Genomic DNA, 16,293 nt, shown 5'->3' with positions numbered 1-16,293 from the left:
GAATTCCATGATTGTAGAATACAAAACCCGACACACCCTGTACAGTGTGACAAAAAAATAAAATTAAAATATATACGAAAAGCTCCTGTATGACACTCTAAACATGCCCCCAAATCCAGTCACTATTTGGTGTACTATCCTCAACATAAATTAAATTTTTTTTTTTTTTTTTTTTTTAACCTGACTGAATCGAATCCTTCATTTGTGTCCCACATGCCCCCCCATCCTAATACACTGTAGATCAATGTGAGGGGGTTTCAGCAACAAATGCAGTAGTTATAGTAGGTGTGGCCAGGCTCTGATTGGCAAGCTACAAGCTTATCAAACAGCAATGGCAATGCTGATCACCACACCCCCTTCCTATATTTTCTGATTCCATTGTAGTGCAAATGGACACAGTTTACAAGGGATTGTCAACTCAGCTCTAAATTTAGGAGCAGCATCTGTGTCACACCATCACTGCATAAGGTAGACCTCGCTGGCAGGCTCAAAAGATATCTGTGGGACAAATAAAAAAAAAACTAAAAAAAGAGCAGATGCACTTATAATTAAGTCCTGCAATACATTTTTTTTTAATTTTTATTTGGAAGTCATAATTCTGTCAAAAGCTCTCCGGGATAAAGTTGTGGACAGACAAGTCAGGAGATGGATACAAATTTCAAAAGGTTTTATCAATGCACAGTGAAGTCTATAATTAGGAAGTGGAAGGTATTTAGAACCCTCCCTGGATCAGAACGTCGCTCCCAACTGAAAGAGAAAGAAGGAAACTGGTCAGGGAGGCTACCAAGAGGCCTACAGCAACACTGAAGCAGTTGCAGGAATTTATGAGAAAGAGTGGTCACTGTGTACATGAGACAATATCACAAATGTGGCTTTGCCAAAACACACCTTGAAGATTCTGTGGCCACATGGAAAAAAGGTGTATTGGACAGATGAGACTAAAATTTAATTATTTGGCCTCAATACTAAAATATGTCTGATGGAAATTCAATACAGCTCACCATCCAAATAACACCATTCCTACAGTAAAGCATGGAGGTGGTAATATCCTGTTATGGGGCTGTTCTGCAGGGACTGGAGCACTTTTCAGGATTGATGGTATTTTGCCCCATCCATTTTTCCTTCTAATTCTTGAAAAAAATCTGCTGCTCTCTGCCAGAAAGTTGTCAATGCGGAGAAGGATTACCTTCCAACATGACAATGACCCAAAGCACACAGTAAAATGACCACACAGTGGTTGAAAGAAAAAGGTGAATGTCCTAGTCAGAGCCCAGACTTAAACCCCACTGAAAAATCTGTGGCATGACCTGAAAATTGCAGTCCACAATGGTCACCATCAAACGATCACGATCTTTTTCAACTCACTGATTGTTTTTGAATTAAAAAAAATTGACATGTTGGTATTATATCTTTCACTTGAATGTTACAAGTTGCACCGAGTAAATACAGCTGGATAAGTTGCACTGAGTAAATACAGCTGGATAAAACAAAAACTGTGACGGTCTTCATTTCAGACTGCTAAGCCACAAAATTTGATTTTAAAAAAGGAGCGTGATTCTTTGCTATACCAGCTATTTTATTATATGTTATGCCGGTTAAAAAACACGTGACTTCATCACGTGATTGAACTTCTGATGAAGTCACGTGTTGTGACGTAACGTGTAGGGTGGGCAGATGACGTCAAGCCGCAAACCGGAAGTTTATGAGCCACCATTTTGCGAGTGACCCAAAACGCTGGATTTGAAAAATTGAGAGCTTATCTACTGCAGTTCCCAGATGGACACTTTTTAAACAGTCCATTCGGTTTTAAATAAATATTTAAGGTTGTACATACTACACTATGTTGAGCATTTTCTCTCTGCAGGACATTGCAGAACATAGCGGATAACAATAACAAGGTTATGGTGAAAGTGTGGAGAAGAGTTGTTTTGTAAAGAGAATACCTGCCCGGTTGACAGGGAAGAGAGTGGTTTGAACCTGTCACTATAGGTCAAACAAGGAGGAGAGAGCATAAGTGTGCCAAAAGGTGGAGGAACACTGAAGGGTACGGAGTTGGTTGCACATAGAATAACAGTGTTTATATGCACAAGATCTCAACCATTTAAGTGGAATCCGAGCACATAAGACTTGAATATATGGGAGTCTTTTCTATGCAATATTGATGCACATATGTGGTTGAATTAAGCACTTTATTAGTTTTATTACCACTGCACTTTTAGATTAAAAGGTATTGCATGGATACTGATATTTACACTTCTAGTATTTGTTATGCGCAGCATTAACGATTGCTTACTGAAATGCAATGTTGCACTTATTTACACTAACATTTATGCAATTTTGCTATTTACTATAGTTTATACATTTTAACAGCGCTGTTTAATTGTTTAAAATGTAAATCAATGAAATAAAAACGATTTGTCCCATAGATTGTAAACTCTCTAAGTACATGAGTACAGTCATAATTGTAGCACTTTGCACATCTTCTTTATCTTGCTGCAAGTCTTCCAGACAAATGTCTCAAAACAATGACAGTGTAAAAAAAATAAAAATTTAAATAAAAAGTTTGAAAGTGCCCCCCCCCCCCGTGCAAAGGTGAATGCACAGGCCAGTCCGGCACGCATATGTAAACAGCAATTCACACCATACCTGTGAGGAATCACCAGGAATGTCAGATCGAGAGCAATAATTCTAGCACCAGACCTATGTAAACCTGTGTAAGTGGTAACGTACAAGGGCTTTCAAAGCATCGCCTAAAGATAATTTAATGTACCATAGGTTGTCGCCATTACACAGGTGTGAGCAATTTTAAAGCATAACATGTTTGGTATCTATTTATCATAAAAAAAAATATGAATATATATTTATTAGCGTTTGTGTACACTAAAAAGGTAATTAAAGTGTATTTTTTCCAAACAAATGTGTTTTAAAAACCACTGTGCAAATACCTAGTGACAAAATATTGCAACCTCCACCATTTTATTCTCTAGGGCCTCCACTTAAATAAAAATAATGTTTGAGGCTTTCTAGCACACAAAATGCTGATTTTTACACATATGTGAGAAGTGTCAGAATAGGCCTGGTCTATTCTGAGGTTATGTTGTATATACTTAATTTTTTGTAGCGTTATTACACATGGAAATGAGATCAGAATAGACAATAGACAGTGCTATTGCTCCCATCCATCACCTTTATCCTATAGCCACAGAGGTTGGGATCTAACAAGAGCGCCCTATGGAATATACAGAGTGTGTGTGTGTGTGTGTGTGTGTGTGCGTGCGTGTGTGTGCGTGTGTGCGTGTGCGTGTGTCCACTGACAGAAAGTGAATCCAAGATTATAGCTGAAAATTTTGCAACAAATTGTACTCTTAATGCATATAAAAAGGAAAAAAAACAGTATATACAGGTTATGTACTATACTTGTTAGTAGATCAAGTTTTACACAAACATCTTCTTTCACTATTTTTGATTACCTGGAAGATCCTCGGCTTCCCGCACAACAATATGTGCATTTAGTTCCTGAAGACTATTATGCAACTCTTCTAGCTTTTTATTTGACTTCTTTAAAATATTGTCCACATAAGCCAAGTTCTTTTTATCTGTAGTAACTTTTCTGAGGTTTTCAGCACCTTCTTTGATTTTAAGTTCTTTTCTGATTTCACGCTTGATCTGATCCTTTATTTCATCCAAGTTCGGCTGTGACATGGGGTCTGAAAAGTCTATTTTCTGATTAATCCCCATTGGTTCAGGAGCAATGTGGGTTCTGGTGTCCTGTAAAGAATATATAAAAAGTCAGACAACTTTACTACAGAGCTAGTCTTCCAGTTCTTGTAACTACCTACACAGATTTCATAAATGAATAGGCATCACAATATTATGCATTTAGGGAGATGGAATAGACTCCAAATGTCAAAATGCAACAGTAGGGGTGGGGGGACAAGTTCTTCACTCATGTACAATTTTCCACATTTTGTCATGTTACAACCAAAAACAAATTTATTCTATTGGGATTTGATGTGATAGACCAACATAAAGTGGCACACAATTGTGAAGTGGAAAAAAATATAAAATGGTTTTCAACATTTTTTACAATTTTTTTTTTTTTTTTTTTTTTTTACGCAAAGTTGCCACTTTAATGATATATTATAGCCCAAACATTCCATGGGTATATGTGGAATAACACCCCAAAACACATTCTCCTACTTCTGCCGAATATGGGGATACCACGTGAGAGACTTGGCATCCTAGCTACATACGAGCCCCCAAAATCCAATGACCACCTCCAGGCTTTCAAAAGGGCATATTTCCTGATATCACTGCCCCACTACCCATCAGTTTTGGAGGCTCTAAAATGCCAGGATAGTACAACCCCCCTCCAAATGACCCCTTTCTGGAAAGTAGACACCCCAAGGAATTTGATAAGAGGCATGGTGAGTATTTTTACAGATTTTTGTTTTCTTTCTTATTTTTTTAAGTACACGGGGCAACAAATGAGATCTGAAAAACACTCACCATGCCTCTTAGCATATACCATGGAGGGTCTATTTTCCAAAAAGGGGTCATTTGGAGGGGTTGCTTCTACTATCCTGGCATTTCAGGGCCAATATTAGAAGCTTATGGCACACATCACCCACTCTTGAAGACCAAGCCTTTTCTGACACGCAGTTGAATGCATCTATATCCATACTCTTGTTATTCTCACATTTTTTTTTTTTTTTTTGTGCACAAGTGTGGGGTATATATTTTATTATTTTTTGTATAAAGGATATGACACTATTTTGAGTTTTTGTTTTTTTTTGAGGTATATGATCACTACAGACTTCCGGAATTGAGAATAACTTTTGAAAGAAGAAAAAAAGATTGTTTCACGGATGTGGTTTAGAACATTGGGGACACTTTAATTTTTTTATATTGGACACTTTTGTATGTAGATTGGATTTTTTGTAAAAAGAAAAGTTTTCTTTGATATACTTTTCTGACACAGTTTTTTTGCGAGAAAATTACTTTGAACCCCCAACATTTTTTTTAAAGCATAGGCCCTAGAGAATAAAAAACCTGGATGTTGAAAATGTTTACGTTACACAGTATTTGCGCAGCGAATTTTCAAACGCAAATCTTTTGGGAAAAATACACTTTTTAGAATTTTAATGCACAAAAAAAACACAATATATTGCCCAATTGTTTGATACAGTATAAAAGATGATGTTACGCTGAGTAGATACCAAACATGACATGCTTTAATATTGTGCATGCCCGTGCAATGACAACAAAGTACAGTTTTATTATCGATAGGCAATGCTTTAAAAGCCTTTACAGGTCATCAATTTATATTTACACAGGAGGTCTAGTGCTAGAATTACTGCCCTCGATCTGACGTTTGCGGCGATAGCTCACATGCATGCTGTTTACATACTGGCGTGGGGTCAACACGCACACTCGGGGACAAGGGGCCCCCCCCCCCCCATTTTGATTTTTTTAAAATTATTTTTACAATGTGCCTTTCATTTTTTTTTTATCACTTTTAACGCTATCACAGGGAATGCAAATATCCCCTATAAATTCAATGGGCATCGTCATATTTTTTAGAGAAATCTGGGGTCTATCAGACTCTAGATATCTCCCCTGCCCTTACATAATCTCACTAAGATCGGTGTGATCAGATACTTTCCCAATTTACAAATGGCACTGTTTATATCCTGTGAAACTGAAGTGATGAAATGCTCACAGCCTTCGATTTCTTAGACTACATAGAGATGATTGGAGTCATTTTGGGCTCTAATCAGCTCTATGGTCAGCCAACAGAACTGCAGGCTGCATTCTCGGATTCCCTTGTGGGACAGGAGTGCCCAAGAAAACTGTGGAAGTCAGCAGGAGGAGAGGGTTTGTCCCTTCCCGCTGCTCATAAAAACAATTCAGTAGCTAATTGGACACTAGGATTCCTTGTACATGAATGCCGACTACCAGCTGAAAAAAGCGGTACTAGAATGATGTCTGTAGCTGCAGGCAACATCCCAGTATAACCACTCAAAGTCCAGCGACATACCAGCACATTGCTGGTCCATGTTGGGCATATATGTAACAGCAGAGAACACAGGCATATGATGAATTGGCTCTGTGGAACAATATGACTGCAATTCATTCTTTTTTGTAATGCCCATGTTGAGGGTTGGCCCAAAAAAGTTTTAAATTCAGAAACAGTTAAAGGGTTCCATGCGAACTGTCTGGCAAGAGCTGAATTTGGGTGGGCGGGGATGTATTGTTGTGCGTATAAATTGCTTTGGCCCACAACCAATTGATACAAATCTTCTGTGAAAAACAGCAGAGGGGCTAAACGATAGTGCTGGCGAACAGGGCTGGTGCTGCTAACACTGCGTTTTTGGGGACACTATACAAAGGAGGCACTAGTATAGTTAGTGATCAATATATTGATCCGTACAAAAACTATAATAGCAATAGCGGTGATCAGAGGCCTATAGCGTGAGAGTGATCGAACACTAGTTGACCCTGGCTTTGAGGGGCGCTTACTGACCATGACGCTATCTAATGTTGCTAGTAGCAGTAATACAGCGATCAGTGAAAAATTCTATATACCGACACTGTACTAATGGCACTGGCTGGGTAACAGGGTGATCAATGGGTTAATAGGGTTAAATGTGCTAATCTAACGGGTGTAAAATGCATTGCTTTAACTCGGTCCAGGGAGAGAAGAATGAACATGGCACAAACGGGGGGGCTAGCGGGGGGCACAGGTGCGTTCACACCCCAAAATAGGAAGTGACACAAGATTATGTCGCTTTGCCAAGAGCTGCAGCTCGCCTGCAAAATATAAAAAATTCTAAAAAGTAAAAAAAAAAAAATTCAAGGTATTTTTTTCTAATACGTTTATCAGAATAGTAGAATGTTACCATAGTAACATTGTACTACTGTGGGGGGGGTGGTGATCAGGGATTTTTTTTTTTTTAACACTTTGCTTTGCAGGGGAAATAAACAATTTCTCCTGCAATGCAAAGCTTGCTGTCATGAACCGTCAATGAGTTAAGTTTTGACAGCTCAGGATGGTGATCTGTGATTGGCTGGAGCTGGACATGTGGTACAGGGTGCTGTGATTGGCCCCATGTATCATGTGACAGCTGTGGGCCAATCACAGCACACTAGGAAGAGGAGCAGAGCCGTTAGGAATGAGATTGATTCATAACAGGTTTGCTTACATTGTGATTGCCAAGGTCCCGTTCAGCGGGATCTTCAGTCCGCTGGACACAGCAGTCGTGAGTCGCGTGTTAGTACAGCCAGAGCGACATACGTGTGCGTCGCTTTGCCTGTAGCTGCCACCCTGCTGCAGTACATTGCGGGCAGGAAGTGGCTAAAGGAGTATGTCACCCCAATATTTCATATCCCTGATATGTCTGGACTATATACTTGTATGAAAGAGTAACCTGTTCTCTTCTGTATTGCTTCCTTTGCATGAAACAACCTGGTAATCCTGCCAGTCCCCTGGGTTTTCCCATTTCATACTGACCACACTAGGCATGGAAGCGCAACCATCCCAGCATGGTCAGTTTTCATCTTTGCATTCTACAACCCGAAATCCCAAAAAAGGTGGAATGCTATGTAAAATCTACATAAAAACAAACTGCAATGATTAGCAAATATCTATAACCCATTATTTATTCACAATAGAAAGAAAACCTAACATTAAGAAAAAAAGTGCATTTTGAAATGGATGGCAGCAACGCGTCGCAAAAAAAGCTGGGACACGGCAACAAAAAGCTGCTAAAGTAAGTTGTACTGACAACAAATTTGCAACTAATTTGGTTAATTAGCAACAGACCAATAACACGATTAAAGTGGTTGTAAAGGCTTTAGAATTTTTACCTTACTGCATTTTATGCATGAAGCTTAAGAACCTTCTGCGTGCAGCAGTGCCCCCAGCCCCCTCAATACTTACCTGAGCCTCATCACGATCCAGCAATGTGAATGACAGCCTCGGCTGTTCCAGGTCTCTGCCTCATTGGCAGAGACAGCAAGCAGGAGCCATTGGCTCCCGCTGCAGTCAATCACAGCCAGTCAGCCAATAAGGAGGGCCAAGCCATGTCTCCATGTGTGAATGGACACACGGAACAGCGGGTGCCTCCATAGCAAGCTGCTTGCTGTGAGGGCACCCAACAGGAGGGAGAAGCCAGGAGCGCCGGCGGGGGGACCCGAGAAGAAGATCCAGCCTGATCTGTGCAAAACCACTGCACGTATAGACGTGGGTTTTTTTTTGGAAAATAAAGGAGGAAGAAGAACCTTTAGAAAACGCTTTAACCACTAGCCTACTGGGCACTTATACCCCCTTCCTGCTCAGGCCAATTTTCATCTTTCAGTGCTGTCACACTTTGAATAACAATTGCGCGGTCATGCAACATTGTACCCATATGAAATTTTTATCATTTTTTTTAGACAGATAGAGCTTTCTTTTGGTGGCATTTAATCACCTAATTTTTGCTAAAACAAACCAAAAATAACTGAAAAATAAAATAAAAAAAAAAAGTTTTAGTTTTTGTTTTAAAATTTTGTAAATATGGGATTTTCCTCCTTCACTGATATGCTCTGAGGCTGCGGTGATGGGCACTGATGGGCATTGACAGGCATCACTGATGGGCACTGATAGGTGGCACTGACAGGAGGCACTGATGCGCACTGAAAGGCAGCTCAGATGGGCAATGATATGTTGCATTGATGTGCACTGGTAGGCACTGATCTGTGGCATTGATGTGGCACTGATGAGCACTGACAGCTTGCACTGGCAGGTGGCACTGCTGGGGCTACACTAATCATCAGGGCACACTGATCATTAGGGCCCTGATGATAAGTGTACTTTTCCCCTCTGAGGAATGCAGATTACCGGCTCTCCTCTGTCAGCGTGACAGCTCGTGAGGAGAGAAATGCTGATAACCTGCATTTCCATATTTACATGCAATCAGCTGTGATTGCACACAGCTGATCACATGACAGAGCCGAAATCTTCGATTCTTTTCATTGATCGGTGATCCGCTGTGTCTGAGGGACACAGCGCACCGCTGATCGCCGCGCAACCGGAGCCGCGTATGCGCGGTTAGAATGGGAGGAATTCATATGAACGAGAGAACCGCCTTGCGCCCGTCATTGCCTTATATGGCAGACGGGAGGCAGTTAAAGGGGAGATCCACTCGGCCAGTCAAAAAATAAAAGTCAGCAGCTACAAAAACTGTAGCTGCTGACTTTTAAAAAGGACAGCCACTTACCTTTTACTCGGTCCTGCGGTGTGTCCCCCGCAGCCCGTTTCACCAGCTGTCCTGTATTCCAGGAGGCTGGTATCTTCAGTGTGGGCACCCGGCTGTGACTGCTTGCGGCTTCATAGCCGGGTACCCACTGTGCATGTGCGAGTAGCACTGTGCTTCATAAATGGTCCTGTAGTCTTCTGGGACCTGTCACGTTTCCCAAAAGACTACAGGGAGGGAGGGAGGACACCTACCGCTTCCGATTGCCTAGGCGGTCGGACTGAAGTGGGAGCAGGTACCTGTTAAACTCTGGTACCCGCCCCCCCCCCCAAAAGGTCCACTTTAGGTTTCATCAGACTCTTGGAATCGTTTGGTATAAAGGAACAAGGCCGAAATGCAATACTGGATGCTTGTGATGTTCAAGGCCTTAGATGGAGCTGCATAACAGGGCTAATTCTGTGATAGACACTGAAAGGACTCAGAAATACTTCCAAAAAACACTGTCTGAACACAATACCCTATGCCTTCCAAAAACACAAGGTAAACTATCATGCAAAAAAGAAGCCATAACATGATCCAGAAATACAGCCATCTTCTCTGGGTCAAATCTCACCGTGTCCTCTGGAATAAAGAGGAATCTATCAGCTTGTGAAGAATGCTCAGTTCAAAAGCCTGAATCTGATAAGGGGGTGAAATGGTGCCTTTCCAGATGTGCAAACTGCCCATTCCTTACTCCCTATCAATGCTGAACCACCTACAGATTAAAGTGTTCCTTTTAATTTTTTTGAGCAGAGTAGAGCATCAAGTCAATTAAACTCCTGGGTTATTGATCTGGTCAGTTAAGTAGCAGAGGGGGTTGTTTATAACTTTCAGCTGCTTTGGTGAGAATGAAATTAACAGGTGCACTAGATGGGCAACAATGAGACGACCCCCAAAACAGGAATGGTTTTACAGATGGATGTCATTGACATTTTTTCTCCTACTCATCTTCTCTGTTTTTCACTAGTTTTGCATTTGGCTAAGGATAGTGTCACCACTGATGAGGTGACACCTGGCCCTACAGAGGTAAACGCTACTAAAATACTGCATGAGTTATTTTATCAAGTCATGCAGTATTTTAGCAATGACAACCATGTGTTAATGTTTCAGCTGTCAGCGGGGTTCCCCACTGACAGCTGAATGTAAAAGAATTGGCGGCAATTCCCATCCATACCAAGCCCTACGGGTCTGGTATGGATTTTGAAGGGAACTCCCACACAATGTAAAAAAATATAGGCATGGGGGTCTCCCCAAAAAGCTAGGTCAGACCCTTATCCGAGCGAGCGCCCCCCCACCATACCAGGCCACAGAACCCTCAACATGGGGGAGTGCTGTGGGGCAGGGGGGCTCCCCCCCAAAGCACCTTGTCTCCATGTTGATGGGGACAAGGACCTTCTCCCCACAAAATGGGGGAGGGATCTGGGGGTCCCCTTGTTAAAGGGGGCTTCCAGATTCCCAAAAAGCCCCCTGCCCGCAGACCCCCACAACCACGGGCCAGGGTTGTGGGGAAAAGGCCCTTGCCCCCATCAACATGAGGACAAGGTGCTTGGGGGATCCCAAAGCACCCCCCCATGTTATGGGCAGGTGTCCTGGTATGGTTCAGGAGGGGGGCATGCCATTTTTTTTTTTTTTTTTTTTTTTTTTTTTTAATATTGGCGTGGGAGTTCCCCCCAAAATCCATACCAGATCTGAAGGGTTTGGTATGGATTGGAGGTGGGACCCCACGCCGTTTTTTATTATTATTATTAGGGTGGTGGTTTTTAAATGTAATTAATTTTTTTTCTTCACTATAGCTCAGAGATTGAGCTGTTACTTTCCCCCTAGCTAAAAGAGAAAGTTTTTCAGTTTACTTCCCCAAGTTAAAAGAAACAAATGTTACCTTTTAGTTTCTTAAAAGAAACAAAGCTTCCTTAAACTCCGGGCAAGTGACAGCTCTGTGAGCTAGAGTGAAGTAAAATAATCCGGCAAATGCATTTAAAAATCGGCACCGGCACACACTTCATATTGCGAAAAAAAGGTGTAATAAAATTTGGAAACCGAGGCATTATTTTCATTTGTAAACCAAAAATTACGTTAACCAAGGCGTTTGTAGAATGTTGAGGAAAAAAAAAAAAAAATTTACACGTGTAACTCGGTTTACAAACAATACCCCATAATGACAATGTGAAAGTAGTACGTTTTGAAATCTTTGAAATTAAAAAACAAAAAAACAAAAAAAAAACCACATATACATAAGTATTAACAGCCTTTGCAATAAAACTCAAAATTGAGATCTGGTGCATCCCGTTCCCACTGATCATCCTTAAGATGTTTCCACAACTTGATTTGAGTCCATCTGTGGGAAATTCCATTAATTGGACACGATTAGGAAAAGGCATAAACTTGTCTATATAAGGTCCCACAGTTAATAATGCATGTCAGAGCACAAACCAAGCCATGACGTCCAAGGAATTGTCCGTAAACCTCCGAAACAGGATTGTATCATGACACAGATCTGGGAAAGGGTACAGAAAAAAACAAAAAAACAAAAAACAACTTTCTGCAGCATTGAAGGTCCCAATGAGCACATTGGCCAACATCCGTAAATGGAAGAAGTTTGGAACCGCCAGGAATTTTCCAAGAGCGGGCCGCCCGGCCAAAATGAGCTATCGAGGGAGAAGGCCATGGAGGTAAGCAAGCACCCGATGGTCACTCTGAAAGAGCTCCAGCGTTTCTCTGGGGAGAGAGGAGAACTTTACAGAAGAATAACCATCTCTGCAGCACTCCACCAATCAGGCCTGTATGGTAGAGTGGCCAGATGGAAGCCACTGCTCAGTAAAAGGCAAATGGCAGCCAGCCTGGAATTTTCCAAAAAGGCACCTGAGGGACTCTGACCATGAGAAACAAAACTCTCAGGAGCTACAGTTAATGGAGAGAACCATGAATGCCAACATATACTGTGACATATTGAACCAGAGCATGATCCCCCCTCCCTTCGGAGACTGGGCTGCAGGGCAGTATTCCAACATAACGACCCCAAACACACCTCAAAGATGACCACTGCCTTGCTAAAGAAGCTGAGGGTAAAGGTGATGGGCTGGCCAAGCATGTCTCCAGAACTAAACCCTATTGAGCATCTGTGGGGCATCCTCAAAAACAGAAGGAGGAGGAGCGCAAGGTCTCTAACATCCACTAGCTCAGTGATATCATCATGGAGGAGTGGAAGTGGACTCCAGTGGCAACCTGTGAAGCTCTGGTGAACTCCATGCTCAAGAGGGTTAAGACGGTGCTGGAAAATAATGGTGGCCACACAAAATATTGACACTTTGGGCCCAATTTGGACATTTTCACTTAGGGGTGTACTCACTTTTGTTCCCAGCGGTTTAGACATTAATGACGGTGTGTTGAGTTATTTTGAGGGGACAGCAAATTTATATTGTTATACAAGCTGTACACTATTTTACATTGTAGCAAAGTGTCATTTTTCAGTGTTATCACATGAAAAGATAATAAAATATTTACATAAATGTGAGGTGTGTATTCACTTCTGTGAGATACTGTATACACACACACACACACACACACACACACACACACACACACACACACACACACACACACACACACACATATATCATCTGTAAAACATGGTGCAGGCAGTGTGATGGCATCAGCATGCATGGCTTTCAGTGGCACTGGTTTATTGGTGATGTGACAGAAGACAGAAGCAGCCAGATGAATTCTGCAGCGTTTAGAGATATACTGTCAGCCCAGATTCAGCCAAATGCAGCAAAGTTGATTGGAAGGCACTTCACAGTATAGATGGACAATGATCCAAAACACACTGCAAAAGCAACCCAGAAGCTTTTGAAGGAAAAGAAGTGGAATATTCTGCAATGGCCGAGTCAATCACCTGATCTCAACCCAATTCAGCATGTATTTCACTTGCTGAAGGCAAAACTAAAAAAAGGCAGAAAGACTCACAAACAAAGAACAACTTAAAACAGCTGCAGTTAGAGCCTGGCAAAGCATGAGAAAGGGCAAAGCATGAGAAAGGAGGAAGCCTAGTATTTGGTAATGTCCATGGGTTCCAGACTTCAGGCAGTCATTGCCAGTAAAGGATTCTCAACAAAATATATTAAAAAACAAAAACAAAACAAAAAAACACAAACATTTTATATGATTATATTCAAAATTGTCCAATTTCTTTTGGTCCCTTGAGAAAGGGGGCATTGCTACTCTTAAGAGCTGCAATTCCTAAACCCTTCCTCCAATTTGGACGTACATACCCTCAAATGAAACCCGAGTGCACTTTCAGCCCATAGCCATTATAGAACTATAGCTTGAATATGTTTTGGTACCTGAAAAATCTAAAATTGTGCCACTGTCCAAATACATATGGACCTGTGTGTATACAAACACACAAATATATTGTACATTCACATTAATCCCTAACCCTCAAGGGGCGTACAATTCAAGATCCCTAACCTCACATTCACACATACTAGAGCCAAATTTTAGACAGGGTCCAATTAGGGCTCTTCCACACAATGTTCCGATCGGGTCCGCCTGACCATTATTCAGGTGGACCCGATCAGAACCTCCATCCTTCTCTATGGAGCGGCAGGTTTAAAAACAGACGTGTTTATTTACACCCACCGACATCTGATCTGCCAAAAAGGGATGGATGTATTCATCGGACCGGCCATTGAGGAGAGCGAGCAGCTGTGTCTGCTCTGCAGCAGCGGAGGGGACACAGCTGTCATCCGATGGCTCAGTGGGGATCAGCGGAGAGATCCCCCGCTAAGCAAGTGGATCTGCTAAGCAAGCGGATCCGCTAAATTGGTCCATTCCGTGTGAAGAGCCCTTAACCTACCAGTATGTCTTTGGATTGTGGGAGGAAACAGGAGAACCCGGGGAGGAAACACACGCACGCAAAAGGGAGAACATGCAAACTCCAGACAGGTGGTGCGGTGGTTGGGATGTATATCCATATTTTAGAGCAGCATATGCTCAGACAAGAATGGGACAGCATTCCTCTCCCAAAACGCCAGAAACTGGTATCCTTACTTCCTTCCCAGGCATGTACAGAGTGTTATTAACCCCTTCACACCGTATCGTCCCGGCATGAAGAGGAGTTCCTGCGCCGGGAGGTGGGTGGGACGGGGCTGGGCTTAGTGTCATGTGGCCACCGTGACGTCACGTAACGACCGGTCACATGATCGGGAAAGGTCCTGATCGAAAGAGTGGACCGGGACCTTTCTGTGAGTAACGCACATGTGTGCTGGGAGCACGCAGGGCGCGCGCTCTCAGTACATATGTTTTTTGTTACATGAACGCAAATGTGCGGCCGCTCGGCGTCTAGGCCCAGGCGCCGGGAGGCTGCACATTTGCGTGCAGCCAGCGTGAAGGGGTTAAAAGAAGAGGGGATGCTATACCGTGGTAAACCTTGCCTTGTACAAACCCCAATTGCAAAAAAGGTTGGGACTTTGCGATGTGTTGCTGCCATCAATTTAAAATCGCCTTATTAAATTGGTACAATTTTCTCAGATTAAACATTTGATAGATTTTCTATTTCACATAAGATATGAGTTTATAGGATTTTCAAACCATTGCATTTTGTTTTTAGCTAGAATTTACACAGTATCCCAACTTTTTGGGAACTGAGTGTTGAACTATAATGTACAGCCCTTCTTGTGATGATACACCCCTGCATAGCACTGGGAAGATCCATGTACTGCTCTCTCTGCCTCCTGCTGACACTCCCTGCAATCTCCACCCCCACCTCTTGGAAGTCCCCTATGGAGCACAAAACAAAGGTCATGTGATCACTTATACGATCACTTATATGAAAATAATGGTATTTTTTTATTTATTTTTTTAATTTAAATTTTATTTATTTTCCATATATATTGCACATTTCATCATTATTCTCATACAAATTTACATATCTTTAATAACATTTCTAACTATCTTTTATTCCCATTTACCGCCCCCCCTCAATCTATTTCCCCCCACCCGAGTTAAAAAAAAACAAAAAACAAAAAAAAAACCAAAAACCCTCCCCCCATATAAACCCACCCACTCTGCATAATTCAATTATCCCTCTTCATACGTGAATATAGGGTATGTAAATCCTTCTAACTTTCTCACATAGTTACTCCATATATTTCACCATGTATTCTTCCCATGTTCTCCACCTCTTATAGAACAACCCCATCCTGTCTTCCTGCATATAACACAGTCTCTCCATCTTACAAATTTGATTAGTTCTTTCCACCCAATCCTCTATCTTAGGCACCTCTGATCTATGCCAAAACTTGGGTATCAGACCCTTGGCCGCATTTAGATAGCACCATATACCCGAGTCCTTGTACTTATTTACTGATAACTCTGTACTATGTAGTAGACATACTGCTGGGTCCAGTCCTATCTTTATCCCGGAGATATTCTCAATTACTTGGACAATTATCTCCCAGAAACCTTGAATCTTTGGGCACTCCCACCATATATGATATAATCTGCCTATTTTTCCACATCCCCTCCAGCACTCTAGTGAATTTTCCCCACATATCTTATACTCAATATTCGGTGTAATGTGCCATCTCGTTAAACATTTATAATTTACCTCCACCTCTCTCATACTTATATTCTCGTGTATTAATCTATATATTTTCCTTTGTTTATCCTCATCTATCTCTATTCCCAAATCTCTTTCCCATTTACCTATATACCTTGGTTTTGTGTAAGTGTCTAACTCAGTGAGGATTTTATAAATTTTTGCAGTGCCTCGCCTCCCGTCACCTCGTGTTTCTAACAACCTCTCAAACAGGTTCCAATCCTCTCTCGATCTCAACGGTTTTGGGAGGTTTCTAACAAAGTGTTTTAATTGGTAATATTTCCATTCATCTATTTTAATAAAAAGTTCCCTTTTATCCCCTCTCAAATCCCCAAGTGTTCTCAATTCCTGTCCTTCCATTATGTCTCTCAGTTGGATATCTTCTTTTCTAATCCATTTCCCTGTACTTTCCTCCTTACC

General features: G+C 41.7%; 1 protein-coding gene across 1 annotated transcript in view; it reads right to left on the bottom strand.

Moving 5' to 3' along the window:
* Nucleotides 1–16,293, bottom strand: part of PKN2 (protein kinase N2) — a 162,134-nt gene that overhangs the window by 60,382 nt on the left and 85,459 nt on the right. Inside the window, exon 2 of the mRNA XM_089668904.1 lies at nucleotides 3,471–3,768. Within this exon, the coding sequence (XP_089525030.1) occupies nucleotides 3,471–3,768 (298 nt within the window). The remainder of the gene's footprint in view (nucleotides 1–3,470; nucleotides 3,769–16,293) is intronic.

This window comes from Staurois parvus, unplaced genomic scaffold, assembly GCF_062004578.1.
Source record: "Staurois parvus isolate SC_StPar_1 unplaced genomic scaffold, SC_StPar_1.0 ptg000066l, whole genome shotgun sequence".
Classification (NCBI taxonomy): Eukaryota; Metazoa; Chordata; class Amphibia; order Anura; family Ranidae; genus Staurois; species Staurois parvus.
The sequence above is the reverse complement of the archived record's forward strand: the minus strand, read 5'-3'. Positions and strand labels throughout refer to the sequence as shown.